This window comes from Rhodnius prolixus, unplaced genomic scaffold (genome assembly GCF_049639745.1).
Source record: "Rhodnius prolixus isolate KJV_2025 unplaced genomic scaffold, Rpr scaffold_6, whole genome shotgun sequence".
In the NCBI taxonomy this organism is placed as follows: domain Eukaryota; kingdom Metazoa; phylum Arthropoda; class Insecta; order Hemiptera; family Reduviidae; genus Rhodnius; species Rhodnius prolixus.
Window position 1 is genome coordinate 13,397,199 of NW_027411634.1, and position 19,572 is coordinate 13,416,770.

Genomic DNA, 19,572 nt, shown 5'->3' on the forward strand with positions numbered 1-19,572 from the left:
AAGAAGTTAAATAGAATATGGCTATAAACGCTTCTTTTTAAAAACCAAATCATTTTACGACTCACAGAGCAATTTTACAAATGTCGTTGTCTTTTTAATTTAATTGTATTTGCTTTTATTTTAGCATGAAAATGTTTCAATAAAATAATAATTTTTTGTTAGACTTGAAAAAAAAAACTATCATCAAACTAGATTGCATGAAATATGGAGAACTATTTTTTCCATTAAATAATTGAGTCATAAGAGTTATAAAAAAGAAGACAGAGAATGGTATATTGATTAGAAAAACAGAAATTAGAAATTTTGCAGGGAATGTAAATGCGAAGTTTCCAGACGTAGTAATTACTTCAACAATAGCTTTGTGGAGACGTAGTTCTTTATTAATAAAAATTATACAATCAATGATTAATTAATAGCTATAGTTTCTTTTTATTTTATCTAAGTGTCAAAATTTCAAAATACCTAATTATTTTATTAGGCATAATTTTAGCTTTTAATATGTTAATATCTGACCATTGTTTCATTGTATCAAAGTAAGCCTTAATTTCTTAATTACTTAATAAGTAAGCAGAATCGTACACTTGGGAAAATCAACTACAGAAGAAAGCGTTGAAGATGTTTTAAAAAAAAGAAATAGTCTAAAAGAAAAAATACGACAAGCAGTGGCGTCTTTAATCAGAGAAAAAACTACAATAGCTTAGTTGATTAAATTTTTAATTCAAAATAGTACTGTTAGAACGATCTAGCAGAAAATACATGAACTACAAATAGCTTTTAGTTCTTAAAGTAGCCGCTAGATCGAGCGGGCATGTCAATTTCTAATTTTTCCATTCATACAAATGGACAAGATTTTTTTCAGAAGTGAAGGTGTTACATTTTATTTTTATCTAAATGGGATTGATTCTGAGAAATGTTTACAAAATAATTTAGACAACAAGATCTCTGTAAGAAACAGTAACTAATAATTATTATTAAGTATTTTACGATTACGATTTTCTTTCCGTTTCTTTCTTTTTCAACGCTTATATACGCTTTAATTGATGATAAATTGCGGTATTTTAACACTAATAATGTTTTAGTGGAATCTAGCTCTAATTATCAACATAGTGTTGAATTTTGGACTTAAAACTAAATTTTGCTGAAATTGTTACGTTCACTGAATTCTTAAGATGTGTTGTTATGATTTCTTATTAGTTTTATATTGCTAATATTGCCATAAAATTTTAAAGAAAAACTATTATTTTATTTTTGTTTATTTGTATACATTACCTTTGCTGATAATAGAATTGAAATTGGTTTTATTCCTTCTTCCTTCCAGACTTTATTAAGTTAAAATTTTGTGGTGCCTTTTTTTTTAAATAAGTATAATAAAAATAATGTTTGTAACCTATTTATGTAATCGAATAAGTTTATACTGTAATCAGTTGCTGTAAATACGTTCCACAGCCCTGAAGTTGACTTAGTCCCTAAATCGAAAGCTTGGTTTTAAAACAAATAAAAGGAAGTAATATGACTTCAATCGGCAATAAATTATCTTCCCCCTGGTACCCTTTGGTTAAAATTTGTACCGCAGGCATTATTTTAAACAACTCCAAAAAAGTTGGCGTTGTTGTAAAAAAAAAAAAAAAAAAGGACAAATAGTGATAAAAAAAATTTAGAAAACCAAGATTAAAATTATATTTCTTACAATTTTAAATATTTTCTAATTGTTCCAGATTATAAGTTCAAATTACACTTTCGTAACTATTATTATTTTTTAATTTTATTGACAGTACTTGTTTCAATAGTCATTTATGACCTCTGCCAAACAATAATGTTCGGAACATATAACACATATTCATCACAGGTTTTTAAATTAAAATGTTACGCTTTTAACATTTATCTTTTGTATTACTTTCATTTAACCGAATGAGTCAGTACACATATCACGCTCAAAACCTTGTTAACCAAATAACTGAACTAAAACTTCAAGTATTCAGATTATGAAGTAGTAGGTAGTCATTTAGAATTATACGGCATGAGCACAGTATACTTCTTTCCAACAAATTAAAACAATTTTATAATTACATTCAATTCTGCTAGTTTTTTATCTTTCTAATTCTTTCACTTCTACTTAAATATGTATACCAATAAAATAAATTAATTACTAGAAAACATAAAGGAAATACAATTCTCGAAGCTCTATCTATTTTCGACACGCTATTAAATCTAGGAGCTCGTCTTTTTCTTCTTTTTGATCTGATTGGTCGTTCAATAGGCGGCGTAGGTACTCTTTCTTCTGGTGTTTCAATTCTTGGACATGCTATTGACAAAAAGAAAAAAGTGAGCAGTCTATATTATTTAGTAAAAATGTGTACTTAATTACGATTTTTATGGAATAAATTTATTCCTACATTCCAGAAGTTTGCTGCAGACATTGACGGGTTAGCAATTAATAAGAAAAACAAAACAACTCATACCGTCATAACTGAAGAACGAGATTCCAGCGAGTCATTGTATGCCACCGATTTTAAGGCTATAACAGCTGACACTATCAACAAGAAATGCAACCTGCGATGAAGGTATCTGTTACAACCGCTAGAGGGCGCTAAGGTTACAGCGGTTATCTTACTAAGCTCAGTTTCTGCGAGGTGAGCTCTCTTCCAGCTCGACTTTTTTTTATTATATATTTTTTGTTTAACTTATCAGCGTACAATGTGATATTACCAATAAACAAGAGAGACCAGAAACGTTCTCTAAAAAGAAACGATAAGGACAGCAGGCAACGACGAAAACTGAAGCAAAATTAAAACACTCTCCTTTTTCGAAATTCGCAGGCTAAACATTTAGCAAATGCACTAACACTTCCTTGACACTGTGGCCGAATAGAGCAAGTACTTGGTTCTCATTCCAATTTAACTAGGCCCTCTTCTCAATTTAGAAATGAAGAGTCTCATGACAAATTTTTTACCTGTAGGAAGAGGCTAAAATTCAAGGAAAATACCAGTGCGATTGTATTGTGGAGCTAATAATGAAGTTAGTTTTACATTTTATAATACCTTTTTGGATATAGAAATGGTTCTAGACAAATGTAACAGTCACTAACCTTCACTGTTTTAGTTTATTAGTTAGGTTATCTATTCTTTTTTTCTATTTAATTAATTTATCAACAAATAACTTTTTGTAAAACAAATCTGACTTGGTATTAGTTCTATTCAAAAACTACCTATACATGACGGTAATCCACTTGTCCAAGATTCTTTTCGGCCGATAATTGGAGAAATTGTACACACCGAAAGTGGAATAACCTAAAAACAAGAGTTATTTAATAAATATAGAAAATAGTAGAAATAAAATAAATAAGCAATAACAAATGAGTAGGTAAATTATTATACTTCTAAATGTTGATGAGGTTGTTCTATTGTACTGGGAGCACAGTTAGAACGTCTTCTTGTAAAACTAGAAGTTCTCGATCGAGTACTGCCTGATACCTAAGATTTTTTTTTTTTTTTTTTTAAGTTACTTTTATGATATATGCACCTCAAGAATCTCTCATACTTACTGATGGTACTCTGGCACGTGATCCACTTGTAGACCATATTTCTTCATCCGAACTCGATTCTTCCGAGCTTAAATCGTAATTGAAGTAACATTCGCCTGATCCGTATTTAGTGAAGTAATGAACAACTGCAAACTGATAGCATAAAACCATTTTCACTTATAAATAATCTGGACAAGGCAGTAAATATTTTAGGCTTTTGATTTAATCTTTGTAAAATATACATTTTGGACTTTACATCCAACTACTAAATTAGGTGTCTTGGACGCAGGGGACGAGCAAACATAATTTACCGTTAAATTCTTATATAACCCATTTAATAAAATCTAAGGCTGAGTCCGCGAATCGAACCCAGTACTACCACAATACGTATCAGGTCTGCGGGTTCGCCTCTAACATCTCGGCTACCGAGGCGCCTACCAGAAGGGAGGTTAATATATGGTTAATAGTCCAGATTACAAAATGGAGCAAGTTAATATGGAAATAATTTCTGATTTTTAATAATGCTGAATGTTTTTTTGAAAAATTACTATTGATTATTATACATACATAATACTAACTTGTATAATTGTAGCGAATATGAACCCAAATGAGAGAAATACAAAGAAGTCCAAAGCAGTTGGATAAGGTACTTTTGGCAAATCCGTTCTAGCTTCCAAACCAAGAAAGGTCATAGTCAACACTGTTGTTATTCCTATAAAAAGCAAACAGAGATTCTTAATGTTATTTTTTTCGTTTAAATTATTTGTGATCACTTTTTTTTATTATTATTATTTATTCATTCAGGTATTGTAGAAAATATCTTTGCACGTTTATCACAGACAGGGCTTTTTTATTCGGCTTGAATCTTCGGAAAGAATTACTATAAAGATTTTACACAGAATTTAGTGTAACCCTACATAAATAAGTTTAACAATTTAAAATAATATAAAATTGGTAAATAAGGTTTTTTTTTCCAGATCGAGTTTATTTACAACCTATTCGTACTAGGCAAAAATATATTTATTTCTCTTTTCCTTAAAATTCCACGATGTGGTGTTTTCATTCTTGTATCTAATACTTATTATTATGAATTAGGTTAAGGAATCTCAGTCAATTTTTTTAAATTTAATGTTCCTAGGAAAATGTCTTGGACTAACTCAAGATATAATACAAATTTATCAAAAGAAATCCTTTGTTTTGAAGTTCCCCTTCACTTGGTTTATAAAAAATTATATTTTTTATCAATTATAAAGTATATCTTCTTGGCAAGAGTATTTTGTATTTAAGTTACAAATTCTATTGGTTAGCGAATTTAGAAGTATAAAAAGTTTGATCTAAAAATAGTATATATTTATCAATCATTTATCTTCATACTTCAAACTGCGAGCTGCCATTTATAACGAATAAATGTTATTAAGTGACAAAGATAAGTACTCAACAGACAAGTTGCGATAAAAACTCTTGAAGGTTTATCTAATAGTTTTTTTTTCTGCTATATATTTTTTTTGAAAAATAAACACAAAAATTATGGAATGTTCTTCCTTCAATAAAATAGAATTTCCTTTATTTTATTGTGGCCTCCGGTCAATGCACCTCTTGTTACAGACAATATCACCGAACAGTGAGCTGTAAGAAGCTCCTAGGAAGAGAAAATATATCAGCAGATAGGTTCGAACACGGGATCTCCGTGTTGGAAACCAGTATTCACTAATCCCTTCCCTATCAGGTTATTATTATCATTTTAAAAAGAAATGAAGATGTCTATTTACAACTTAATTAATCTGATTTTAGTTTGTCACTACATACACCTATTCATTACCAATTCAACTTAAACTTTTTCTGACTTTTTTAATATTACTTCTACAATTAAATAATTTTCTATTGAAATTTAACATTTTTAATCGGATATACCTGTTACCTTATCGATACTATTCTTTAAAGTTTTTTCGTTCAAATTAAACCTTTCTTCGCCCATTGTTTCTTCTTTTTGCCACATTGAACCCATTTATTAATTAAAACGCCCTGAAATAAACTCTATTACCATTTTTTAAATACAATTATTGGGATCAATTTAACTCTTTCACATTCAAACTAAACATTCTTAATCCGATTAGTTCTTAATATAGAACAATATAAACAATTACAAAGATTTCTAAGAAGTGAGCTTCAAGTTACTTCTAGCTCAATCTTATTTAAACATTACTATACCAGGTTGCTAACCTTTATCCCTTGACTAATTTTAACGGTTAAAACCTAATAGTGTCGTCACTCTTTTTATTTATTAATTAATTTTTTTTTTTAGTATTTGCGTTTTTTTTTTATTGAAAAAGATTCCAACAATTATCTTTAAACATAGGCCATTGTTAAAGCTTCTATTATCAGTAAAACTTTTTTCACAATTAAGTTTATTTTAGTGGATGTTCAATTGTTGTTTCGATAGTTTAATAGCTACCTTCTTTTGAATAATATCTTGAAATTCTTACAGCTGACTTGTAAAACAAATTTGATTAATAGAATAAAAATAAAACAAGAGAAGCAATTTATACGCTTGGCTGCAATACTAAATTATAAACTTCAAACGATTGTCCTTGAAAATAACTACCTTTCAATATTATGAAAGCATTAACATCAATTTATAATAATTAAAAGTTGGTATAGATTTATAATTACCTAGAGAAACACGATCAGCTGTTGCTTCTCTGTTCAACCAGAAAGAAACCCAAGAGAGGACGACCAATAGTACGCAGGGTCCATAAACTTGGATCAAAAAGTTGCCCATATGTCTTTGTAGATGAAAGCTGACCAGCAACATGGAATATCTTCCTAAAAATAATCGATTAATATAATATAAAAATGAATTATTGTTTCTTTAACATTGTTAAAGTTATTTTTAAATATTTTTAGTGAAACTTTTATTGATGTTTACAATTATTTTTGTTACAATACAATAAACAGAACAGTTTATGTGATACTAATTACATTTATACTTGGAATAAGCTTCATGATTTTATTTGATTTAATTTATTTAGAAGTTTCCTTTTATAACTTTATAATTTCTGTTTCTCACCTCATTGTTTTTGTCTTTTACATTACTGCATATTAGTATATACTTCATTGTCACTCTTTCTTTTCGTGTGCTTTTTGTAGCATTACCCCCCTTAGCAAGAAGAACCTTATTTAATTATATAAAGTATTTTTGAAGCCTGATATGCTAATTATAAATTACTTCGTGTTTGACGACTCTTCAGACGGTCTAAAGACCATGAATATGTCTATCTTAATGATTTTGAAATTAAAGGTTTATAATTATGTAAAACTTTTTAATTAAGATTCTTCTTCTTCTTCTTCTTCTTATTTTTTTTTTTTTATGATTTAAGGCGCGTCAACATCTAAGGTTATTGGCGCCCGGAGCTTTTTTCAGTGCACTGCCGGCCTCCGGACAGTGTTTTCTCTCGTTACAGACAACACTGTTCATCACCGGACAGTGAGCTGTAAGAAGCTCCTAGGAAGAGAAAATCTAAGGGTCAGTAGCTGGATTCGAACCCGGGACCTCCGCGTGGGAGTCCAGTATGCTAACCTAACAGCTAATCCCTTCCCTTTATTATTATTATTGTTATTATATGTGTTCTTGAGAGGTGCACTATTTATCAACCAAATTAAACAAATTATTGGTTTGTCCAAGGCAACTTTGTTTGCGGCCATTGACGCATCAAGCGAAGTTGAGAACTACCTGAACTGTAGGACTAGAGAATTAGAATGAAGAAGTTGGAATTCATAGAATTATTTCTAACGGAAGGATACGATTTCTTAAATGGAAGCGGTTTTCAGCTCATTGGGTAGGGTAAGATATGTAGTAAGAAATTTTGGAGTCGATTTAAGAATTTATATACTGAGATTCTTTCGCTTGATTTGAGCCCCATTTTTCCAAACCCGTTTGCCTAAATTAGTCAAGAAATTGTTTTATAAATCGTTAGCTTTAATAGTGAGTCTGGATGATATGTCTAACAGTCTAAGAATCAATCTGAACTGTGTATGTATCAATGAAAAACAAGAATTTTTTTTTAATCATAAAGTGTTAACGATGAACATGTTTGTAGCTTTATAGCTTTAAATCGTTACCCCTCATTTCAAGAGATACCTGATCTCTGCTGTCATTTACACCTCAGTAAATAATAAATATAGTTAATAAAATAAAGATAACATAATTCAGAAAATATGAATGAAGAACAAAAAGAGAAAATACTGAAAACATCTGTTAAAACTTTTTTTTTTTCTTTTTTTTTTAAATTCACTACCCATAAATGTCATTCAATTTAGCAATCCTCCGTCACCTCAATCCAGACTTAAACCGATCGATCTTTAAGTGTCTCCTAATATGAATATCAAGTGAGCAGAGAATTTTCGCAATTTATAGCTGAAAATATAAAACCACATTGTAAACACAGTTAAATAAAATGATTCGCTATTCTCTAGAGAGAGAGAGACAAAAAGAGAAACTACTTTTGTTTATCTGATATAACTGTAACTATAGCTGCTGTTGAAATAAAAACAAATACATAGTTCAAACGACTCTATTCTTACTAAAACAACTTTACTGTTAAATTAACAATTATAGTTGTAACAAGTCTTTACTTTTTTAAGAGATATCCTTTATTTAAATATTTATTTGCAAAAGGGCACCAAGTGTAGATAAATGTAAGATATACGTATATACTTTATATTTATATATATTTATTTATATACCAAGCAATGTACTGGCAATATTATTATGTTCAAGTACAACTTACCACCAACATTCACGATTCATGCTTGACTGAACGTGCAGACTAGTTGCTTGAAAAATGTCCAGAACAAGAGGCGAAGAAAAAAATAAAGACAGCTATTTGTTTTGTTTATCTGGTGTGAAGTTTGCCCAAGTGTATTAAACAGACCTGACTGTTATTATATCTTATTATTCGTTTTTACAAAATCATTTATTTGATTTTGTATTTATTTATTTTTTTTTTAAATAAATTCTACACTCACCGAAATACACATTCTTGAGTCCAAAAAGTGGTTATAGAGTTACGAGTTATTTCTTCCTTTAATTGGAGCAATTTAGAGAGTTTGTTCGAAACAGCAAGTAATGCAAACGTACTGTGGCTTTAATAGAAATGGTCAAATAACGAATTGGTTACCAGTAGCAACCATATAATACAAAATAACTCTAAATACTTGTCACAGGAATAACCTCATATTCTGCACTGAAATTATGACAAGCCTAGCAATCTCTGAGTCAGCTTTCATTAATCGATACTACTGAAATTCATTAATTAATCGACGGACACTACTGAAACCTTTCATGGTTCAATAATGTTGTAAGTATCTATACACAGAGAATTACTGCACGAAATAAGCTGCAAGTTTACAAAAATAAAGAGCAGCGAATCGCCTAGGAGCACTATGGATTTCGCGACGAACAAATTCCAAAGAAAGTCGGAAGGTAGAGAACCAACGTAATCTATACACTAGTCAAGACAGACTCGGAGAAAAAATTGTCCGTTCTAAACTAATATTAATAACATAAAAAAGATAATTCAGTCAACTTTTTAACAATAGTTAATTAATGGTTAAAGTTCACAGTCAAAATAAGTAAATTATAACAACTCAAAATTAATGTTCGCACAGTATGCTGAGTACTTAATAAAAAATAAAAAAGAAAGTAGTAAGAATAAAAAAATTAGTATGACCCCGACGTGATTTGAACACGCAACCTTCTGATCTGGAGTCAGACGCGCTACCGTTGCGCCACGGAGTCTTGTGGAATGAGGGGTTTGAAATGATAGTGTTACCTCACAGCAATACAAATGAAAATTTGCTTTCAATTTGTTTTAAAAGATTAACACCATCAATTTAATAAATTTTACAATAAAACACCTAATATTAAAAATAGTTTACGTCCATTACACACTTTTATAATACTCAATAGATTTAGATTGACCTGCAAAATAAATAAATATAATTATTAAAACAATAATATTTGTCAGTTATTTAATTTTTATTACGAAAATATGTAACTCCTGTTATATTTATGTATTTTTTCTAACTCACCCAAATATGATCTCTTCTTTTTTTAAAAAAAATGCCAGAGAAATCACATCCTACGCAATAATTGTAGCTTTATTACATATTATTTCAGCATCAATTTGAAACAATGTGCTTAAAATGTATTATTATTAATATTATTACAATTATTATTATTACTATTACTATTATTACTATTTTTCTTAAATTTTAGTAATTTTAATAATCACATGGCAAGAAAGTTAATTTTTAAAACGAAGAAACCTTGAATGAAATAATTGTTATGTCTCTCAATAGATGGCACCGCAATGCGTGCGGTTAGGTCAATCTGTTAAAATAACTTTAGGCCACCACCGTTAAAATATTTGGAGATGTCTTAAATTTGAAGTTTAATTATCAGGGAGTATTTTAATCAGTTTAGTTAATCAGTATTTTATGATCCATTTTGCAGAATATTTCTCAAAAATACAGTTCAAATTGGGGTCATTATTTAATGTTAACACATTTCTAGTTGGAAAATTTTTAATAGAATATTTTAGTTTCAATTAAAAAAACAATGTTAGTAGAAAATTGTTAGTTTTTCATGAAATACTTGCGGAAAGTTGTGCGCTTGTTTTGTATCTAGATTTTTTTTATACATATATATTCAAACTTTACTTTTAATTAAAACTGTCCGGTAGGACAGTTGTATAAGGGTTGATCGTCAAAAACTGCACGAAAAAACGTAACGTTGAAAAACACCCAAATTTGCCAATTTTTTTCTCTTTTTCTATAAAAGATAAAATTCCCAAATTTTCTTTAAAATAAAGGGCAAACCCTCCTTTATAACTGTAATTTTTTCGCAACAACCCAGATCTAATAGGTTTCTAGAAAAAAGTTGCCGAAAATGAGCAAAAACGGCTTTTTCAAAAAATGTTCTTGTTCTTGTTGTTTTTTTTTTTTTTGCTTGGCCATTAGCGCCCACTAATATAATATTCTTGTCACTTTCCAATACTACTCGAGCAATACTCCAATACTACACTTCTTCTTCTTGTTGTTGTTCTTGTTACCTTTTTTGTAAACAACGTAGCACCTAAACGCGCAAACCGATTTTCATGAATGAGGTGTCATTCGATTCGGACTTTTATGTAGATGTGCCTTTTGGGGGTCTCGACGCTGTACATTGAATGGGAGAGGAGTTAGCCCCATTTATGTAAGGCCCCCTCCAAAGTTATTATTACTAATTACTCTGTAAATCTTGGCCCGATTTTGATAAAATTTGGTAGGATGATAGGGTTAGGACTCCCCTACGTAACATTAAAGCGACGATCTGCTCTTACACTTATTAAGGGGATGTATAGCGATCGTTTCAAATTATCGACACGTGAACCGATTTTCATGAATGAAGTGTCATTCGAATCGAAATTTTGTACAGATTTGCACTTTGAAAGTCTTGACGCTGTGCCTTATAAGGACGGGAGTTCGCCCCACCCAAATAAGGCCCTTTCTAAAACTATTATTACCAATATTTCTATAACCCTTAGTCCGATTTCGATAAAATTTAGCTCGAAGAAGCGATTAAAGCTCCTCTAAGTAGCCACTTAGAGGCGTGCAGTGCCATCATGCTCTTACTCCTTCTAAGAGGAAGTACTGCAATCGTTACAATTATCAATGAGTGAACCGATTTACATCAATGAATTGTCGTTCGATTCAAAATCTTTGTCTCTTTGCCTTTTAGGGAGAAGTACTGTATTCGCAGTTTATTTTTCTTACTTCTCTTAAAAGGAAGTACTGAAATCGCAGTATAATTTTGCTATTTACGTACAAATACCTTCCTATTTTATTCAAAACGCTTTTTCAAAAAAATTGTTACCAGTGGTAGTTACGGTTCCGAGTTAACACCTTATCAGGTTATAATGATAGTATTGCTTATTCCAAATTTTAAAAAAATCTGTAAAGCAGATATGTAACTTTGCAAAATAGACAAAAAGAAAAATCTATCCAAAAGGTACAAAAATCTCCTTAACAAAAACTTACAGTTTAAAATGTTAAGTATAAGGGTTGATTAAACGCCAAAAGGTACACAAATCAGCAAGTACCCAACATTTCATTAATACTTCATTGATATTATTTAAGTAATTTTACTGCATTAATTTACATTAATATTTTTTAGAATTTATTAGATGTCACAGACCCTTATGCTGGCCATTTTCATCTACAAAATATTTGTTCAAGTATCACACTATTTAACTTAGATTAACTGTAATGCCTATTAATCTGTAATAAACAAACTATTAATCACAGGTTGAAAAGAAAAGTTATATGTTTATTTTATTTATTTAGTTTTTAAGTTCGGTTTAAGTTCATTCTTCGATTAAAGTGATTGTTATTTTATGAAGTAGTCAAACGTTTATAATAATAGGTAATAATTATCTGGCTTTGTCGCAAGTAATATAGTTTTCTTCAACTACATTCTTAATCTAGGTGTTCTTCCCACAATCTTGTATGTATATATGGAATATAAAATAGATAAAATTTGCACATATTTAGGACAGTTAATTATTAAAGTATTTTACTGCAAGTACTCAATTAAAGGAACTGCATTAGAGAAATGAATAATTTACTTGTTATTAACTGTGTGTAATTTGTGCTCTCGAATACTTCTGTTAGACGAATTGAAGATTCAAATTTTGTTCTAACTTCGTGATTCAAATTGAAATAGTAATCAGAACTACACTCAATTTTTTATTTTATTTTAATGTACATATGTATGTGATTACACAGAATAAAAGGCATAATAGAGATAAATCAGAAAAATAATGTGGAATAGAGTTAAAATAAGCTTCTATTTAGTTATGATGAAGAAATATACATTTTATTATTATTTTCACAAAAAAATTATTATGAATGAACTGGCCAGCATAAGGGTCCGTGACATCTAATAAATTCTAAAAAATATTAATGAAAATTAATGCAGTAGAATTACTTAAATATTAATGAATTATTAATGAAATGTTGGGTACTTGCTGATTTGTGTACCTTTTGGCGTTTAATCAACCCTTATACTTAACATTTTAAACTGTAAGTTTTTGTTAAGGAGTATTTCTAAAAGGTGTTGAACTTAGGGTTAGAATCTTGGCGGAGTGCTTTGCGTTCCCTATTTTAGTGTTCATTACCTCTGAATGAGCCCTAAAATTGCACTCTGAACTCGAAGTTTCAATTCCTTTTATCTTCCACTTCAAAATCATTATTATTAGTGGTATCCTATTGTTAATACGTTTTCATTATTAGTATTGTTTCCGTCGGCGGTTACATTACCATTTTTACCAACTTGTACACTCAATGCAAGATCAGAGATGATTTTTCAAGTCAGAGACCTTTTAATTTTACTAATAATTTTAGAAGAAAATTTTGTCAGTCTGGCAGCCCCCTGACGTACTGCAGCCTTACTTTTTTGACTTTTTCTTGCTCTTTTTCTCTATTTTGAATTCTATCCGAAATCTGACTGTATTCCCTGGTAGGGATGTCACAAAATTGATCTGCCTTCCTTAAGAATTAAGTTTAAATAGAATAAAATTATTACTTATTGTAGTAAAATTACATAATTTTTGTATATAATACAAAATTATTTTTGTTGAGGGTGAAATAGCATTATTTCTATTAAGATTATAATCATTAATAAAAAAAAAAAGAAAGATATCGTCTATCTAAAAGGAAAACAAGACACAATAAATCGTTTTTCCAAGAAGAAATGTTTTATACTTCTCACTTGGTAAGCTCGGGGATACTCCTCGGAGATTAATAAAGTTTTATTACTAAATATGATCTCCAATCTAACGTTGAGAAGCAATAAAAGCATCCACTTTTGATTACTATTTCATTTATTAGCTTTAGTATTAATTCTAGCAAGATCTTATAATAATGGTTTATTGCTTTCGTAGTAATACTTACGAGGTGTGTTCAAAAAGTAACGGGAATTTTTAAATTTCGCGGGTTTGGAGAGTCTGATTGTAAATTTTTTTTTTTATTATGTTGGTACACATGCCCCTGAAGTACGATAAAATTTTCAGTAATATTCATTGTTTACTTCTTAAGTGGCAGCCGTTAAGGTTAGACGTGTTTTTCGAGCTTGGCGATTTTTGTTTGTTAAAAAAAATGGATCAAAGAATTTGTATTAAATTTTGCGTAAAAAATGAAATAAAGTGTGTGAAATGTTAATAAAGGCATATGGTGAGTCTGCTATGAGTAAAACAAGGATTTACGAGTGGTATAAGCGTTTCCAAGATGGCCGCGAAAACGTTGAAGATGACGAACGACCTGGACGACCAAGCACATCAACAACCGATGAAAACGTGAAAAAAGTGAAAGAAATGGTTATGAATGATCGCCGAATCACAATCAGAGAAGTCGCTGATGATGTTGCCATATCAATTGGCTCATGCCATGAAATTTTTTCGGATGTTTTGGGTATGAAACGTGTGGCAGCAAAATTTGTTCCAAAATTGTTGAATTTCGAACAAAAACAGCGGAGAATGGAAGTTGCTCAAGAGTCACTCAATGAAGTCGACAACGATGCGGATCTACTGAAACGTGTTATAACAGGTGACGAAACATGGGTTTACGGATATGATGTCGAAACTAAGGCTCAATCGTCCCAGTGGAGGCATTCTGGATCGCCAAGACCGAAAAAGGCTCGACAAGTGCGGTCGAATGTGAAGGTTATGCTCTTCTTCGATTTTAATGGCATAGTGCATCATGAATTCTTGCCACAAGGTCAAACAATCAATAAGGAGTACTACCTACAAGTTCAACGCCGTTTGCGTGAAGCAATCCGAAAAAAACGCCCGGATTTGTGGCAAAACAATTCATGGATTTTGCACCACGATAATGCACCTGCTCACACTTCATTGCTTGTTCGTGAATTTTTGGCCAAAAACAAAACTTTAACGATGCCCCAGCCTCCATATTCGCCAGACATGGCTCCATGTGACTTTTTCTATTTCCAAACATAAAGAGAACATTAAAAGGCCGTCGTTTTACAAGCATAGATGACATTAAAAGCGAATCGCTGAAAGAGCTGAAAGCTATCACAAAGATCGAGTTTCAGAAGTGTTTCGAGGATTGGAAAAAGCGCTGGCACAAGTGTATTGTATGCGAAGGGGACTACTTTGAAGGCGACAATATTAATGTAGATGAATAAATAAATATTTTTTTCAAAAAACGAAAATTCCCGTTACTTTTTGAACACACCTCGTATATTGTTGTAGCAGTGAGCATTTAATAAGAATAACTTCAAGACATTACAATATACTGAGTTATACTGAAGGCTGTCTTCAAAACAATTGGTGATTATACCAATCCTGTAGTGCTATGAGGATATTTCAACTGTTTAGACAGTATCTGGGGGCGTGATTCTCCTATATTTATATCTGTAAAACTTTTCTTGAAGAACTCCTTCGAATTTCAGATAACTAACATGGGTAACTTGTAATGGACTAATCTGAACCATGGTCATAACATACACAATGTAAAAACATACCATGAGTTGTCTCATAAAAAAAGAATACCCGGTAAAAATTTTAATTTTAATTTAAATTCGAAATTGTTTCTTAAAATGACGTTTCAATTTCCCATCAAGCATTCTTAACGAGATATTTCAGTAAATATTTTAATTATTTTAGTGATAAAAAAAGAAGTAGATCCTATTAAATTATCCGTTAAATTTTTGTTTTTTCGTCAAAGCCAAGACTCTGTCATATACAAATAATAAGGCAGACGAATTAATTACAAATCAGTAAGGACTAATTTTCTACTATCCTATTAATTATTAGAAAATAAATTACTTGAACATATGTATGATATCAGTGATACGAGTACGCTTGTTCGGAATTGAACGAATATTCTGCCCTAGATATTTTTAACTGAGTATTTAATATTTTTTTTTTCTGCTCCAAAATTGAAGTGCCCAAAAAGTGAAATGCAAAAGTTGAGTAGCCATGTTTGAAATTGGCCAAATGACAGTGTAGCCATGTTTGAAATTGGCCAAATGACAGTGTAGCCATGTTTGAAATTGACCAAATGACAGAGTAGCCATGTTTGAAATTGCCCAAATGACAAAAAATTTTAATCAAAGAAACTTACATGGAATAAAAACGCACCTCATCACTGAGACAATTACCCGATAGCCTTTGGAACCTCAATACTATAATTTTATTTATGAATTTATTTAATTAAATATCTTGATTGGGGTTACTAGAGTAGCACTAGAGCCAAATCATTCAGGTACCCGGCTAATTATATGACGTAAGCACAATAAACTGCCATTGGCTAGTTTAAATCTATGTTCTCTTTTCATCCACTCAAAGTTTAAAGGGCGTAAGGTGTTCTTGCCGGCAAAATCTGGTATGACGCATCACAATACTGTTTCATATAGAGTCCAATGTTGCACCTAATATAATTATAAAATTTGAAGTGTCTGTGATTTTCATTTTTGAATTTGACTGCCTACACACTGCACATTAAGATATATGCACATGCACAAACAATTTTCTCGCATTTATATTTATTAGTTCTCAAAATCGCTTTTGAAGAAAACCCAATCTCGAAAATTTGACACGTCAGCAATGCCTTCTCTGAGTAATACGATATGTTTCTTCTTACAATAATTAAAAAAAAAAAAAAAAAAAAAGTATAAGAAAGATCAAAACATCAGATTAGTTTAGAAATTATTTAAATATTACATTATAACTTTGGCTAGCAATAACCAGGTTCCAAATTTAAAGTTTAATTACTATGAAAATTTATGGAATTTCATTCAATGTAAAATCTAAGTTAGCTTGTTGAAAGTAAACTATCCCAGTCGACGCCCAGTTCGGGGGTTGTTGGTCAAACAATTTATTTAATTCCGGGTTAAGGCAACAGATTTACATAGTATAGGAAGGCATTGTTCTCCTGCCTCTGGCACAATTGCTAATCTGCTTGCTAAAGGATAAAGCCATTTCTATTTATGTTGTGGCAATAACATTCAATATCCTGCAATCTTTTGTAGCGATAAACTTCCTATTAAATTATCAATTTAGTACCAATTAAAATATATACACATGTCGGAGGCTATCAAATAATTGGCAGTAAGTTACTAAGATGAATAAAAGAAATTGTATTCGTTCCTAATGATCTTTATTACTAAATTAATTGCTGAATTACTAAATTACTGCAATAAGAAAATATCTTGCAAATGTTCATACCAGATTTTTTTTATTGGTGGATACATTAACGGTCGCCGAGGGTTAGAGGCGAGACCTGCAAAGCTAATATGCATTGTGGTACTGGGTTCGATTTCCAGTCCTAGGCCTTGGATTTTATTTAATAGTTAATAAAAGAAATTTAAAGTAAAGTATGTTTGCTGGTTGCCTCCGACCACGACACCTAATTGATAGTTGGACGTTAAGCCCCGCCAGAAAAAATAGGCGATTACTTTACTTTATACATTAACGAAAGGTGTACAAATTTTGAGCGTTTTGGGGAAATTGCTTGAATAGAATGATCAGTAACTTATTTATTTGCAACTCAAGAAAGTTGAGCAGCCATGTTTGAAATTGGCCAAATGACAGAGCAGCCATGTTTGAAATTGGCCAAATGACAGAGTAGCCATGTTTGAAATTGGCCAAATGACAGAGTAGCCATGTTTGAAATTGGCCAAATGACAAAGTAGCCATGTTTGAAACTGCCCAAATGAGAAAAATTATTTTTAATCAAAGAAACTTACATGGATTGAGATCTGTACGGTGAAAATAAATCAGTTTTGATCTAGCTTCTCTTGATGTAATGGAACGCCTGTAATACATTAAATTGGAAACGACCATTTGTTGTCAGGTATTAGAAATTTTATGGATACAACAGAACGCCATTGATGTTTATGTCACTGGGACTAGCAGAGATAGAAATAATAGTTTTTAATTAAAAACAACAAACTTAGTTAAATATCGAACATTACTTCCACATAATTCGGAATGACTGTAGTTCAAGTCTAGCTACTGTTTTGAATGTGGAAATAAAAAAAATAAACTGGATGGCGAAATAATAAACGTTATTTTTCTGGTATATGAAACCATATTTCACTGGCTATCAAGATACGACTTTGCCTCTGACCCTGAAGCCAACATGTTCTAAAAGTTTCCTGTTCAAAACAATCATAACGCTTCTGCTGTGAAGTACCTTTTTTTCTTTTTTTTTTGTCGCCAGCGTATTCACCAAGTGTGCGGTTAAAAATGTCCTCTATAACTGTGCAAAGTCATTAGAGCCGCCATCCATTTCGTCAGCAATTATCTACTTTTGTATTTTACTATTCTACCTTGTGATTGGAACTGTGACTACGTTTTATTGTTATACTTTGCGATTCTGTATGAGGATTTTTTAATGAAGATTACTTCTTTACCTTCTCCTTCTGTCGGTAGGAAGAAGTACTAGAATAGTGTTTCTATACTACTCTAACAGTGTGTACTGGAATAGCACATTCTTATCGAAAACATCAAGATTTAAAATATAGGACATTTTTCATCTTTTTGTAGTTCAGAATAACTCATGACCTCTGCAAGGAAATGTCAACGACCTAAAAACTATCCCTTGCAGGTATATACTGGAACAAAGAGAGGGCTAAGACAGGTGTTCTGCCAACAAAAAAATTGCACTAAGCAGCCTTATCCTACTTTATAAAATTGTGAGGTTGACTCCCTTTGTCCACATCTCAACATATTGTGTGCTTGAGAATTGTAGCATTTCAGCCTTTGAAATAAGTTCTGATTACGTCTCCACTGACGTATCGTTGGAGCAATTGTTTGGTGGGGCACCATGATCAATAGGATTTTTGAAATTGAAAACTATAAAACTAATAGCTATAATAGATAGTTTACTGGAGGTTTAACAAGTAATATTTTTAACTTGCAAAGTGTTACCAGCTTACGGTAAACACTGATAAATGAAGAATAAACTACATTCTCTCTATCCGCATTTAGTAACCAAGTCCGCACAAAAAGATGAAAAAGAAGGTTACATCAAAGTAGTATTCGCCTACTTTGTAAGTGGCAAGTCAATACAAGGTTAGTTCAATGTAACATAAAATGAGAATGTATGCGTAAAACTGAAACAATTACTCACAAATTAACTGAGTAATGTAGCCTTAAGTAAGATCTATCTAATCCAGGATCGTCCTAAAAAACAAGGTTCCACCAGAGTGTAATAGCAAAGATGAAAATGAGGTAGCTCAAATTACTTACATCACTAACATGGAGATGTGAAGTGGATAGATTGACAAAATAAAAGACTGATTCATAAATAAGTTACATGCTATGTGGTAAAAAATAAGTTTAATACTCTTGTGAGTATAGGCTGGTAAGTCTAGTGAGTCGTGAAAATGTGGTAAAGTTCAGTAAGTCACATTGTTAAATGTGAGTGTAAGGTGGTCAGTCCTATATAAGCTAGTAAGGCGCCACGGTAGCCGAGCGGTTAAGAGGCGAGACCTGCAAAGCTAATATGCATTGTGGTATTGGGTTCGATTCCCGGTCTTGCCCTTGGATTTTATTTAATGGTTAAATGAGAAATAGTAAAGTACGTTTGCTAGTCGCCTCCGTCCATGACACCTAGTAAATGGTAGTTGGACGTTAAGCCCCGCCTGAAAAAATAGGCGATTACTATACTTTTTACTACTTACTTTATATAACATAAGCTAGTAAGTAGTCAACATGGTTAAACGTGAATGTAGAAACTGCATTTATGTTTACAGAAATCGCCACTAGAGTTCTCCACAGGATGGAGTATAAAGTAAGCTTACAGCCTACAGTAATGGCGGCTTACAAGTCTAAAATGTGCCCATTCTTCTTTATATCTATTTCAAGATAAAACAATAAAAATTCTGTTTTTTTTTGTTTTTGTTAGCAATAATTGGGTAAAACATGAAGTATTATTCTAAAAGAAATATTATTTATCGTATTTTTAAAGGGAAATTTTTTTCTTGC

General features: G+C 31.1%; 1 protein-coding gene and 1 non-coding gene across 4 annotated transcripts in view; both read right to left on the bottom strand.

The window, feature by feature from the left end:
* Positions 1-1,653: 1,653 nt before the first annotated feature.
* The window catches only part of Grd (gamma-aminobutyric acid type A receptor subunit Grd), a 198,760-nt gene continuing 180,841 nt past the window's right edge, over positions 1,654-19,572 (bottom strand). For all 3 annotated transcript variants that reach the window (XM_074141930.1, XM_074141931.1, XM_074141932.1), the window contains 6 exons: positions 6,191-6,343; positions 4,099-4,232; positions 3,542-3,673; positions 3,375-3,470; positions 3,206-3,287; positions 1,654-2,302 (listed from right to left, as the gene is read on the bottom strand). In XM_074141930.1, the coding sequence (XP_073998031.1) occupies positions 2,079-2,302; positions 3,206-3,287; positions 3,375-3,470; positions 3,542-3,673; positions 4,099-4,232; positions 6,191-6,343 (821 nt within the window). In that variant the 3' untranslated portion in view covers positions 1,654-2,078. The remainder of the gene's footprint in view (positions 2,303-3,205; positions 3,288-3,374; positions 3,471-3,541; positions 3,674-4,098; positions 4,233-6,190; positions 6,344-19,572) is intronic.
* On the bottom strand, positions 9,246-9,317 carry TRNAW-CCA (transfer RNA tryptophan (anticodon CCA)). The gene has a single exon. It is a non-coding gene; the product is annotated as a tRNA-Trp (tRNA).